The sequence below is a fragment of the Vigna radiata genome, chromosome 6, assembly GCF_000741045.1.
Source record: "Vigna radiata var. radiata cultivar VC1973A chromosome 6, Vradiata_ver6, whole genome shotgun sequence".
Lineage (NCBI taxonomy): Eukaryota > Viridiplantae > Streptophyta > Magnoliopsida > Fabales > Fabaceae > Vigna > Vigna radiata.
The window spans coordinates 16428967-16443207 of NC_028356.1; the positions used below are offsets into that span (position 1 = coordinate 16428967).

Sequence of the window (14241 nt, forward strand, 5' to 3'; positions counted from 1 at the left end):
TGAACTGGTCAGCCATTTCATCAGCAAAGCAATTTGCATTTTCATTCTTTGTCAGAGATGTCAAGTTTAATGTTTTCCTATAGTTGTTGATTTCCTGATAAAGATCATCTTCCTCATCTGCAAGTGGATTAAGATCAGTGCAACCTCAAAATGTAAACTTCAGTGTGTGGATGTTCGGTGTTGCAGACTTTACATCTAATTCAACTTCTATAACACAGACTACATTGAAGACTCGTGCATTCAAATATCTAAAAATTGTTGTTTTATATAACACAAATCTAATTCAACTTCTATAACACAAACTCTATAGCATGGTATAATCCTGTATTTATATAAGTTGCATTCAAATCTATATGAAATATAGCTCTTCGATTTACAAGTTGTTTTAATTCCTGCCATTATACGTGAATTGTTTTAAAAGTCATAAGAATAATGGTACCTACATGAAGTTTGTTCACCATTTGTTGTTCATAAGAATATAAAGTCAGCCAACATATTGCTTGATACAGATCTCAATCCTCGTCTTTCTGACAGTGGATTGGCAAGTTATACTCCAAATGCAAATCAGGTGATTTTTAGTTTGTCTGCCTAGAACCTAACAGAGGAAATTATGTTTCAGACAAATGGTGGTGGCTACTCTAGCCGAAGCTGGCATGAATCTTGCAGATGACGTGATTGAAAGCATTATTGACAAGGTATTCTTTATCTGATAACTTCAATGTATATTTCTAATCTTATGTTCATAAGTCTAGGTATATTGAAGCAGTAATAAGTTCTTTTTTAGTTATTTCTTAATTTCAATTTATGCTTGGCCCTTTGTTAGTGTATGAAATTTATTATCTTTCTCCNTCTTCTTTATAAAACATGTCAGTTATAGCCAATTCATACTTTCCCAAGTTTCACTGTTTAAGTGTTATTTTCAATGTGACTAATTAGTGTTATTTGTTACCCAAATAATGTGTTTGCACGTATATACCTATACAAGTTTAAAAATAATAGCAGTCGTAATTAAAAATAATAGTCCAAGTGGTAGTTTAAAATACAACACGTGACCATACGATNAATGGTGGTATGGAGATTAGAGAGATTTTGACAAAAATTAAACAGCAAATTTACTAGGACCACTCACTATATATATCTATTTTCTAGTCTGTAGATTATAGAAATTAGTCACAATAAATTAAACCATAACTTATTTCAATAATTTCACTACTTTCTGTTAACTTCAAATCTTACACAACAGTGGGAGTTCCTTATTTTAATGGAACAGTTCTTTTTCTCATATTTGGGTTGTTACATGTCACTCTTTGGTGTATAATTAGCCATATCATTAATCTTATTATTGTCAATTTTATTCTTTGTTTAATATTAAAGGTAAAGGGTTGGAACATTCATAACTTTTCAGTAACAGAAACATCATCGTACACTTAATTTAAGGCCAAAATTGGAGGTGTATATATATATATATATATATATATATATATATATAAATTCTAAAGGTGTTATATTCCCGTCAAGGTCAATGTATAGACCTATAGAAGGTAAACCTGTCCTACATGGAGACTGATATCTCTGTCCTATACCTAATACTCATAACCTTATAAGTAAGTTGCACTCAATATAGTATATTCAAACTTCATTTCACTCACAAGCTTTTTTTTTACTCTTAGATCAATCAAAATAATGATCTATATGCATATATGAATTCTGACGGTCTAATTATTCATTTTATCATCATTCTGAAAAAATACAACTTATCCACTAAACAATTTGTTAGTCTTTAATGAATTAAATTATTCATGACTCAATCACAACATTAACAGATTTTAATAGAATTTTGAATGTGTATTACCCNNCCTTGTCCTCCCCTGGCAACAAGAACTTCATCGCCAGGTTGTGCTAGATCAGCCAACACCTTCCCTCGTTTGCTTTTCACAACTGTACCTGTTACATTTATAAACATGGTCAGATTTAATTCTTGGCAGGTTGTTTACACCAAACAAGAACCAAAATAAAAACAAGTTAACCTTTTTTGTAATTAAAATCAAAACATAGAAATTCAAAATGAACCCAAAAAAAAAATAATTGTCACCTGGTTACTTGTTTGGTTTGAGAAAATGTTTCCTATGTTCATTAATGATAGAAGTATCATTTTATATTCACTAAGTTTCTAATTTCGAAGGCTTTCTTTTATTTCACCATTCTATACAAAGAGAAAATCAAGTGACATTTTTGTAATTATTAATGAAAATAGGAAATCATAAACAAAAATATTTTCTCAAACCAAAAAAGAGACATTTGTTTTTCGGTTTTCTTTTCATTCTTGGTTGATACTTTTTCAGAAGAACAAATTACACCATCCTCTTTTAAAAAATACTTAATTTACATTTCTTCATCTAATTTTAATTACACAACCTTCCTTTGCAAGATGAATATATGTTACAGTTTAGTCCANAACGTATGTTGAGTAGATGAGATGGAGAAAACGATTATTTTCTTATTGATGTTAACGGTATAAATGTACATAGAGTAAACTGTCACATGACAGTTAAGACAGTTGAGACAGTTAAGATTTCAGATTTACATTCCTAACACTCCCTCTTAAATCTAAATCGCTAAGAGACTTGACTCCAATAGAACTTCTGAGTTTTTCAAATCTAGGTTGTCTCAATGCTTTCGTGAATATGTCAGCCTCTTGTTCATCTGTCTTGCAATAGATCAGTTCCAACTTTCCTTTGCTTACTTGATCTCTTAGGTAGTGATANTTTGTCTCGATATGCTTGCTACGCCCATGAGATATTGGGTTTTTGGCTAGGTCAATAGCTGATTTGTTGTCTATTTTCAAGCATGTTGGTCTGCACTGTTCGATCTTCAAATCATGTANTATAGCTTCAATCCATGTGCATTGGCAGGCAGTCTCGGCTGCAGAGATGTACTCTGCTTCGCATGAGGAGAGTGCTACAACAACTTGTTTCCTTGAGCACCATGAGACAGGGGCTCCCATTAGCTTGAATATGTACCCNTAAGTGCTCTTTCTATCTACTTGGTCTCNGCTCCAGTCAGCATCGCACCATGCATCCAAAATATTCGTTGACATGTCAGTTTTCTTAGGAAAGTAAATACCGTAGTCAATTGTACCTTTTAAGTATCTGAGGATGTGCTTTGCAGCTGCCATGTGTGACTGTCTGGGGTCTTGCATGTACCGGCTAATGAGACCCACTCCATAGCTTATGTNTGGTCTGCTGCTACAAATGTAACGCAATGTCCCAACTATTTGTNTGTACAGCGTTGCATCCACTTTGCTTTCTTCTTGCTGCAGTGAGAGCTTTATGTTGGCAATGACAGGAACAGGTGCGCTGTTGCAATCTTTCAACTTAAACCTCTCCAGAGTTTCGATGATATATTTCCTTTGATTCATATGTACTCCCTCTTTGGTTTGAACGAATTCTAATCCAAGGAAGTATCCCAGAACACCAAGGTCTGTCATCTCCAAGTCATTCTTCATCTTCACTTTGAAGTTTTCGATCTCTTGCACTGAGCTCCCCGTGACCAACAAGTCATCCACGTATAAACACACCAGCAAGGTACCTGCTTGTTCACACAATCTGACATATATTCCATATTCTACAGCACATTTTTTAAATCCATACCTGATGAGTAATGAGTCAATATGCTTGTTCCACGCCCTTGGTGCTTGACGAAGACCATATAGTGCTTTGTTGAGTTTATATACCTTCATTTCATGGCCTTTCTTGATGAAACCAGGTGGTTGGTATACGTAAACCTCTTCTTCGAGGGGACCATTGAGGAATGCAGATTTAACATCCATCTGGTTGATGCTCCAATTGTTTGAGTTGGCAATTGCAACCACGATTCTCACCGTTTCCAATCTAGCTACAGGGGCGTATACATCTGTGAAGTCAATCCCAGGTTGCTGCAAGAATCCTTTGGCAACCAATCTAGCTTTCAACTTTGCTATCTTCCCATCAGGTTTGTATTTTGTTTTGAATATCCATTTTACTTCAATAGCTTTCTTGTAGTNAGGCAAATTTANCAACGTCCACGTTCTGTTTTTCTCTATAGAAGTCAATTCCTCAACCATAGCTTCTCTCCATTTATCATCCTTGATAGCTTGTTCCCAAGTTATAGACTCTGTACCTGCAAGTAAAGCATGATGTACCAAGTCACTTGTGTCTGTTGTCTCATTATCTCTGAATAATTCATGATCTGCAAGCCTCGTTGATGGAAATCGTATCCTCCTTGAGCGTCTAGCATTCATTTCTTCTGTGACAGCTGTTGTTTCATTTTGGTCACGACTTTTCTCTTCCAGTAAAGTGGTAATCACTGCACTAGGAGTGTCATCTGTGCTAGTCTCACCACCATTCCACTTGAATATAGTAGATTCATCAACAATCACGTCCCTGCTAATCANAATTTTAGATCTTATCGGGTCATATAGTCTATATGCTCCAGTAGGATGATATCCAACTAGTATAAGTGNTTCACTTCTGTCATCCAGTTTCTTCCTTAATTCACTTGGAACGTGCTTGTAACAAATAGATCCAAAAATCTTCAAATGTCGTACATCAGGTTTGTTCCCTGACCATGCTTCCTCTGGGGTGTTGCTTGGTAATGCCTTGGTTGGGCTTCTGTTTAACAAATATGCAGCAGTCGAGACTGCTTCTCCCCACAGGTAACGCGGAAGATCTCTTCCTTTGATCATGCATCTGACCATGTCAAGAAGCATACGNTTTCTCCTTTCAGCTAGACCGTTATGTTGTGGGGTATAGGGAGNTGTGACTTCATGTATTATTCCTTTTTCAGTGCAGAACCTTGNCATATCTCTTGAGTTGAATTCACCTCCTCCATCAGTACGAAATATCTTGATCTTCTTGCCCGATTGTCTCTCGGCCATGGTACAAAAATTGATGAAGTTGGTGTAAGTTTCACATTTTTCTTTTAGCAAATAAACCCAAAGTTTCCTAGAAAACTCATCTACAANCAATAGAAAGTATTTATTACCTCCTAGAGAAGATATGTCAAATGGTCCACACAGGTCAGCATATACCACTTCTAGTAATTNTCTCGCCCTTTTGTGAGCATGCTTCTTGAATACAGAACGTGTTTGTTTTCCCATNGTACAGCTTTCACAGACTTGCTTAGGTGCCTTAATTTCACTGATTCCACTCACAAGCTTTTTCTCTTTAAGTTGCTTCAGACTTCTAAAGTTTAGATGTCCATAGCGATAATGCCACAACCAATTTTCTTCTATATTTGTAGCTTTCATACACTGAATCTCTGCCGTGTTCAGATTTACACGAAATGTGCGATTACTGGCTATGGGGGCTTTGAGTATCATCCGTTGCTTTTTGTCAAACACCTTGATATGCCCTTCTTCCATCTTCATGGTATACCCTTTCTCGTGCAACTGGCCAAGACTAAGAAGGTTGCTTTTCATAGTAGGAACATAAAGAACATTGTGCATGTAAACTGGTCTTCCATCCTTGCGTGCAATCAGTACCTTACCTGTGCCTTCAGCTCGGACGATACTGTCATCGGCAAAGCGTATTACACTTTTCACACCAGTGTCTAAGTCGATCAGCCATTTTCGATTCCCGGTCATGTGATTAGAACATGCTGAGTCGAGATACCACAGCATATCCTCCTGCGTGTAGTTAGTGACTCCAGCTAGTGACACATCTTCATTTAGTGGCATTGTGACGCATATGTCGTTTGAGACGACTCTCTTCGACACTTGTTCCTCTGCATGTGTCGTTTCTCCAAGTGATGACACATGTTCCTTTTGGGACACATTTCTTTCATTGCTTTGACACCTTTCTTTGGTACTGCCAAGCGTATGATGTATGGAATCACCACGTGATTTCCTCTTACTGTCATGTCTTTTATCCACAACAATGTTCATCAATGCTACATGGTCCGAATCTGAAGTTAGTTCTTCCTTTGCAAGATTCACCTCACCACCTTTTTCTTTCTTATTATCTTCATTATGCCAGCACTCACTTGAATAATGACCAAACTTGTTACATGTNTAACATTGTATACCTCTCTTGTCAGTATTCCTTTTACCGCCTCTACCTCTTGTTTTTCCTCTGCCTCTGCAACTGCCATGTTCATTATTTTCAAGATCTTTGTTCTGTTCCAAATTATTAGCGGACCTTCCTCCGTTTCTGCCTCCACGACCACCTCTTGTTCTACCTCTACCTCTACCAAATCCACGACCCTTTTGCATCTTGGCTTGTAATGCTTGGCTGATTTGAATCGCATCTTGTTNCGCAACTTTTCTTTCTAACAGTCTCTGTTCATGAGCCTCCAGTGAGTTTTGTAATTCCTCCACTTTCATTTTCTCCAAATCTCGACTTTCTACAATCGCCACGACAATGTGGTCATACTGGGGTGTTAACGTACGCAAAATCTTATGAACTATCTTTTTGTCCTTGACGATTTTGTCGCATGCCCGCATTGCGTTGACAATCACCTGAATTCTGCTAATGTAGCCTTGAATCGTTTCTTGTTCCCCCATGTTCAGAAGNTCATATTGTCGTCTCAGGGACTGTAGTTTAATCTCCTTTATATTGCCAGCAGTTCCATACCCATCCTGTAAAATTTCCCAAGTCTCCTTCGCTGTCGTAGCCTTGGATACNTTTTGGAAANTCGTTGCTGAAATGCATTGATGCAAGATCATGCGCGCCTTGCAATCCAATTTCTTGTTCTCTTTATACNCTTTCTTTTCTTCATCTGTAGCCGTCTTTGCAAGATCTTTAAACCCTTCTTTGACAATTTCATCAATTTCATGGAAGCCCAGGATGGCATCCATTTTTACACACCAATCTTCAAAATTCTTACCATCGAATACAGGTAGACTATTCTGTATCAGACCTGCCATCTTCTCAACGTGATTTTTCTCTGTTGCAGAAATCTTCTTTTTTTTTTGAAGGCACTTCCCAGGTTCGGCAACCTGAATGCTCTGGATACCAATGTTAGAGTGGCAGCGAAACAGAGATGATGGTGGATCAGAGTTACAGAGAGAACAAAACAAACGTATGTTGAGTAGATGAGATGGAGAAAACGATTATTTTCTTATTGATGTTAACGGTATAAATGTACATAGAGTAAACNGTACAGAAACATAGCCACCTCAGTCAGCCTAATATTCTCCTGTATCCAATCTCTTTTGTATATGAAATCATAGAGAACATAACAGTAAACCTCAGAACTCAGAAGAGATCACATAATAAAATAGAAGTAAAATCACGTTGCACGCTGTATGGAGGAATGATAGAGGATCGTTTCAGATAAGATTATCAGTAAGCAATTATAGAGTACCAAAGACTAAACCTTTAATTGTTGCATGGTGCAAAGCCATTTACTTCTGTTTTTTCTTGATTTCACTTTTGTTTTATTGACTAATCTTAGTTCTGAGGTTTGGTCGATGCTCTGGTTCCATAGGAATTAGCATGTTGAATCGAGGATTGAAAATGAAACTAGTAAAATAATAGCAGGAATTATTGATATCAAACCTTATTAGAAAGAGTTCTCCAATGGAATGTAATTCCCCTCTTACTGATACGATTAACTCAAGAAATCATGAAAGATGCATGAAAAAAATTCCAGATCTTTTAACGGAATTTCAGTTCCTAAGATTTTTCATTCTCATTTATATTCATCTGTCTTCAGTTCCTAAATATTAATATCATTATTAACAAAAAGAAAATTAAAAATGAAGGAAAATTAAAAAAAGGCAACCCTAATATCAGATAAACATACCTTGTGCTTAGCTCCAACAGAGTCGTTTTGAGAAAGAGCAACGAGAGGAGGAATCCACAAGCAAGCCTCTGTGAGCACAGAGCTGAACAAGAGTCAGAATAGCGAACTCCTTCCCCTCACCGACCCATCTTCGATCGCCTCCACAAGTGTAGCAATACCACCTTCTTCCGCGATCGCTTCTTACGAACAACAACTTCTCGAATTCACCCCGACGAACAATAATTTCCCCGCCAATCCAAACACAATCTCCACGAATCTAGGAGAAATTAGTGAAATTAATAGAAGAAAAATGTAACAAATTAGGAAAAAGCAAGTAGTATGTGAACTATGAATCATAAAACCTACTTGGTCGCGCTTTGGAGATTTTGACGAAGAGGCAGCGTAGACCGTCTCAGAAGCAGCAGAGGGAGGACTATCCTCGAAGTACGGGGGAGAGAAGCGAGACTGAGCGGGAACGAGAAAAATGCAAGGGTTTGGAGTAGAGGAGAGAAGATCGAGATTCAGAAACATAGATATGTGAGAGGGAAATGTTAAAAAAATTAGAGAGATATTATAACTCATTTCCAAAACTCCGTTATAATACATCTTTGCACTTACCAGCTCATTACATGTTATAACTCATTTACAGAAGTACGTTATAATATCTCTTAAATTTATTTACAAATTTATTACTGCATTTCATATTATAACTGATTTATCAAACTACGTTATAATATGCCTCTATTATAACAGATAAATTTTATCCGTTATAATATATATTGTTATAAAAAGCCATTATTCTACTAGTGTTTTATTCATTAAAGTGTTTGTGTCTTCCGGATAATATGTAATATTTTTCTTTTTTATGTGTTATATTTTACAATTTTAAATTGTAACAAGTAAAATATTTATCTTATTTTAATAAGATCTTAGTACAATGTAAAAGTATTCATCTTATAATAAGATCTTAGTACAATGTAAAAGTATTCATCTTATCAGAAAACAAAATCCCACTATTTGATAATGTCTTTTGATAAAAAGCAAATTATATATCGAGATGACATGCTATTTTTGTCTTACAGTAAGTTAGATAATATAAATACATTAAGTTTTTTAATTGCTTTAGCAAGTTTGAAAGTATATGTTTAAACAAGAGGATATCCGATTTAACTTTGTTGATATTTCAAAACTTGAATGTCATTATTAAAACATAGTGTAAATGTTATATGGTATGTTTAAAATAGTATGAGATTTGACTATTTGAGTCTTAACTGTTGTTTCATGCTTCTATATATGCACTGAAATTTTGATTGAATGGTCTTATGAGTCTTTACTTTTTTTTTTATTTTAGATGTTTGTATTTTTCATAAAAGTGTGATATGCTTAGAATCATCGGTTGAGGAAGAAATCTCAATTAGGTTTAGTGTTGATATTTGATATAACACAATAAGGTTATTAGAAGGAGGAATTACAAAGTTGAAGCACAGATATGCAAAAACCAATGCTTGCCTCTAATAACCAGAGGTGAATTATTCAAATAATTGATTATGATAATTAATAAAAAAACATAGAGGAAAAAAATTGCATTCTGCTGAGAAAAACATACTTACCTCAGCAAATAAAAGCTTCTTGCTTGCAAATTGAATAAGTGCAGCTTATCCTACAACTTGGAGAATTGATTCTATCTACAAACAGAAAAACATCATAAACAAGTACTGATCTTTTAGAGCTTCTTTTACTAATTTTTCTCCTTTTTCATACAAATTTGACAAGACATTATTTCAATGGACCAATGTCCTGAGAGTAGAAAACAGAAAATGTAAACAAATCTATTAGAGCTGCTTACCATAGGCCTAAAACAAGATGAGGTTTTCTTTTTAAACTGATAAGCATATTTGTTATAATGGAAATTCATTTGATTTATATACCATTTGATATCATATCTAAAAGTTATTTGATATGTATCATGCAAAGAGGACCAAAACTTTAAAATCCTGTTAGAAGTAATTTAGTGAGTAAATAATGTTTCACAATTCAGCAAGAAAACTGCACTACTATTTTTTGTTCACTTAAATTTCAGTTCAGTTTAGTTAACTACTTTTAAGTCACTTAACTATAGTATATTTTGATGCAATGGAAATCCACTTACACTATTCATCATAATGTCCCTTTTTTCTCCGTAACATTGCAAAAAGTAGACTCTTATGTTCCTTCCTTCCTCCAGGCAACTGTCAATCACAGAACTATTCAATCAATAAACCTATCTACAACTCAAAACATTAATAATGGCCAATAATTCAATGTATCAATGCATATGTTTAGGTAACTAAGATATAAATTCAAGCAAAGAAACATTAAAAAAATAAAGTATTCCAGCAAAAGCCAAACTTCAATTTCAGCAAATACATGTGGATGACATACGAAAGCCTTGTTAGTTTTGGCAACATGTAATGGCAAAATCTGCAACAAGAAAAACCCAGACCCTTAGAACCTCAACAAAAATCTCATGAACTAATGAAAATAATATCCAAAATATGTTAACTATTTCCTAAAAATCATAAATAATCTAGAAATATTATCCTAAAATAACTATTTCCCCTTTCCTTTTAGTTACATTTACAAAATGTGGTTAATACAAGAGTGTAAATTCATAAAAGCATTAAATATTATATTGTAGCATCCTTCCAGTTACATTTACAAAATGTGATAAATACAAAAATGTAAGTTCATAAAAGCATTAAATATTATATTGTAGTTCATAAAAGACAAGCAAGGCTAAATTACCCACCTCTCCTGCACGTGCAGATGTTGCCTTTCTGCTTGCGCAAGTAAGGACCTAGCTTCATCTCATTCCTTTTTAAGTCTAGCAATCACTCCGCATGCAGCATCATGTTACAAAACAAATATAAATAATGGAAACTGAGGTGCTGGAAAATATAGTAAAGCTAATAATATAATCCCGTATAAGAAAATTGAGAATCTAAAAGAACCAAGAAACATGAAAACTTTGGAGACAATATAACACAAGGCTGGGAAATGCAAAGCAGAACTACAAAGGACAATTGTTATATTAATAACTTTGTTGCTCTTACCTGGTAGAGAGCATGACTCAGCTCTTGCTTCGCCGTGTGCAATTGTTGCTCCAATGCAAAATTAGATAGCATCAACCCATCCCATTCCTACAAATTAGGCAAACCAAATCATCCTTTGTGGATGCCTATATAATTGATTTCTTCAAACAAAAACAATACTATACATGTCGAAGCATGCCTAAACATTTATACAGAAAACCTTTTAACAGAAACTATCACTTAAGTCACAATCCAATAATTCAGAGCAAATAAATAATTTGTCTGAGAAAAAATGCACCAGACCGTTTCAAGTAAAATGTACCAAAAATCATAAAGAATACTTCATAGCCCAAATTGCATACATTTTGGAACATTCCAAGCATGCCAGGGATGCTAGCTGCCTGGACAGGTCTGGGCTTCACTATCTGAAAAAATGATCCTGATTTGATCAGTACACTGCAAGTGAACTCTTGAAAAGTAAAGCAAAACAAAAGGGCTTAGTCTTAGTACAAAATCCACACTCAATATTAGAAGAATACCACCATACCTTCCGTGTCTTGATTGGTACAATGTCATCCATAGTAAGTGGTTCACCAGTAATTGGACACTTGCCATAATCCTACACAGTATTTTATTAACAAAGTTTAGAGCATGAAATCTCATAATGAATAATATAACTAGGGCTGTCAAATTAGCCCATTTGATAGGCCCTGGTCGAACCCTTGTGGGTTGAGACCAAAAAAGTCCACAGGGCCAAAAAATTATTTTATTGAAAAAGCCCACAGGGCCAAAAGCCCCCAAAACCCTGTGGGTCAGGGCTAGTCCATGGGCTTTCCTTTTTACCAATACAAAAATATAAATGGAAACAACTTGATACAATGTAAGCTTGAGAGGCTGGAAACCATGCTTCTAGATCATATTGTTTGTTGCAACAACATTCAAAGCACCAGATACAATGGAAACAACTTGATACGTAAGGTTTGACTGCAGTAAATAAAATTTAATAGCATGAGAAACAAAAAAATTGTGGAAAGTAGTAAGAAGTCAATTATAGCCAAATGAAGAGCTACCAAAAAAGTATATTAACCTCAGCAGTAAAAATCAGCATCCAGGTCCTCCCAGGAGATTTATTGCCACCAAGGATTTCAATAAAACCAGAAGGATCAACTTCTGCTTTCTCAATGATAGACGGTGCAGAAAGAACCTCCTCTGCTGCAACCTTTCTTGTCTTAGCTGCATCTTTTAAATAAAAGTTTTGAATCTTCTTAAATAAAGAAAAGAAAAATAAATAATCAAAGGGTAGTACAAAATCAAGACCTTTTTGGCATCCTTTTCATACATAGCATAGAAAAGTTCAAGCAGTCTCTCTCGGGTATAAGATTTGATCTTTCCCATCATTCCAAAGTCATAATATGTGTCCCCAGAATTGATGTTACCATATTAATAACAACAGTAATTTAAAAGTGTAAGTCAATTTTTCAATTTAACGAAAATATAAATCTGCAGGAGTAGAATCAAACACCTGACCGAGCCTAGCAGCAGCAATCGGTCTATCTTCAAACTCTTTAAATAACATGTCAATGGGAGCTCCTAGTTCGCTCTCAATAAATTTTCTTGCTTTCTTAGGAGAGCAGGCAGGAACCATGTCCTGTACAATGTTGTATTGTTATTAAGTAAAACTCTTGCTTTTAGTTTATTAACAAAAAATAGGAAATGTCTACGATGATGATCCTGAAAATGACAGAAGAAATACCTGCAATTTTGCGAGCTCATCCACAAATTCACGTGGAAATAGATCTGACCTAGTTGATGACAACTGACCAAGTTTAATGAAAGTTGGACCAAGCTGCAATACAGACTCTCTTAACCATGAGGCAGTTTTCCTCCTTCTGATTTTCTAATGAATGTTAAAAAATTCTCAGTTCAGCTACAGCACAAAAACAGAAACAACAACATGACCAAGACCAATTTCATAAAACAAAACACTAATTTGTTTCCACCACCTAGGACTACAAGTCAAGTGAGAATGGAAAACAGTATTTTATTTTGTTGGCAACAGACAAAATTCAGAACCTACCTGTTTTGCTTCTGTGAAGCCTCTCNTATATGCCCATTTTGAGTTGTCCAACAGAATCCGAATTCTGAAAGAAACAACAAAAGACCAAACATCAATAGACCTCTGCCAGGAGCTGTAATGTTCATTGGCCCAACTGAAACCTTCATCTGAGGGTAACAATATTCAGTTCTGAATGCAATAAAGAACTCATTCAAATTTATCAACTTACAAACCTCATGTCCGGGAGGACTGATATGATATATGCAGAAGTTGTGAAGTAGTAAAGAAGCTGCCTCTAGACAGAAAAATAATCCTTGGAAACATGTCATATCTACCCCAATACACAGAAGTCAAATATTGAATAATATTTCCAGTTACACATGAACAACGGAATCATTTATGTAACCTAAAAAAGGAACTCAGACAAATTCAAAAACAAGGGGTAATACGAATAGGTGATCCTGAAACAAGTGGAAGTATGAAAAAGAAAATAATGTGGCAGTGCTCACAGTTTAGGGAATAAGCAATAACAACACATTAATATCACTATCTAACCGAAAAGTGGAATAAGTAATTCCAGATTCCAATCATATTATGCTCAAGAAAATAATAGTAAGAATAAGGGAGACAGAGAAAAAGTGGAGAGTATCTTTGGCTTTTAAAAGGAAAAGAATGACTGAAACCTGTTCAATAGCTCGTATATGTATTCCTAAAAACCAGAAAAAAACTTAAAAACAAAAGAGAAAATAAATAAAACTTCCTACATCACCCAAATCATATCAAACACCATAAGGATAAATTTCCTCCCCAAATGAATATCGAGGAGAACAACGAGGAGATCAAATATTCAGAAAAACCAGTAACTTCATAAACGGAGGATAGGGAAGAGTAAAAGAATACATGGCAATCGACATTAAGGAATGCACAGCAGATCCGCTATTTATTTCCCTCATCAAATCTTCAAAAGATATAATAAACATAAAACTCGAAGAAAGAACACAGAGAAAGTAAACAAAGGTAACCAAAGGGAACACAACCCCAAGAATTTTGAATGGTCAAAACAAATGAAGAAAAAAAGGGCTTCTGGTTCATTTTCTGTAAAATTTCCCAACAAAGACCCTAAGAGAAACCACCAGACCAAGAAAAATAGACACCCAAAAAGAAAAAATTGCCATTGGCATATAATTTGGACACACTATCAGCAGAATCCTGTTAGAGTGGCAGCGAAACAGAGATGATGGTGGATCAGAGTTATAGAGAGAACAAAACAAACGTATGTTGAGTAGATGAGATGGAGAAAACGATTATTTTCTTATTGATGTTAACGGTATAAATGTACATAGAGTAAAC

The 14241-nt window shown here is 35.1% G+C and overlaps 1 protein-coding gene across 8 annotated transcripts in view; it reads right to left on the minus strand.

Annotated features, from left to right (window-relative positions):
* Positions 1 to 1487: 1487 nt before the first annotated feature.
* The window catches only part of LOC111241850, an 18316-nt gene continuing 5562 nt past the window's right edge, over positions 1488 to 14241 (minus strand). Inside the window, exons 2-18 of one of the 8 annotated variants that reach the window (XM_022782150.1) lie at positions 13125 to 13186; positions 12913 to 12976; positions 12589 to 12732; positions 12358 to 12483; positions 12153 to 12221; positions 11923 to 12063; positions 11713 to 11819; positions 11383 to 11454; positions 11198 to 11260; positions 10857 to 10943; positions 10553 to 10627; positions 10186 to 10224; positions 9914 to 9992; positions 9375 to 9449; positions 8131 to 8229; positions 7786 to 8041; positions 1488 to 1944 (exon numbers count right to left, since the gene is read on the minus strand). In XM_022782150.1, the coding sequence (XP_022637871.1) occupies positions 11745 to 11819; positions 11923 to 12063; positions 12153 to 12221; positions 12358 to 12483; positions 12589 to 12732; positions 12913 to 12976; positions 13125 to 13186 (681 nt within the window). In that variant the 3' untranslated portion in view covers positions 1488 to 1944; positions 7786 to 8041; positions 8131 to 8229; ... (6 more) ...; positions 11383 to 11454; positions 11713 to 11744. Of the gene's footprint in view, positions 1945 to 7785; positions 8042 to 8130; positions 8230 to 9374; positions 9450 to 9913; positions 9993 to 10170; positions 10225 to 10552; positions 10628 to 10856; positions 10944 to 11197; positions 11261 to 11382; positions 11455 to 11705; positions 11820 to 11922; positions 12075 to 12152; positions 12222 to 12357; positions 12484 to 12588; positions 12733 to 12912; positions 12977 to 13124; positions 13187 to 14241 lie in introns of all 8 variants that reach the window. The other 7 variants (XM_022782151.1, XM_022782152.1, XM_022782154.1 and 4 more) reach the window with 7 other exon arrangements.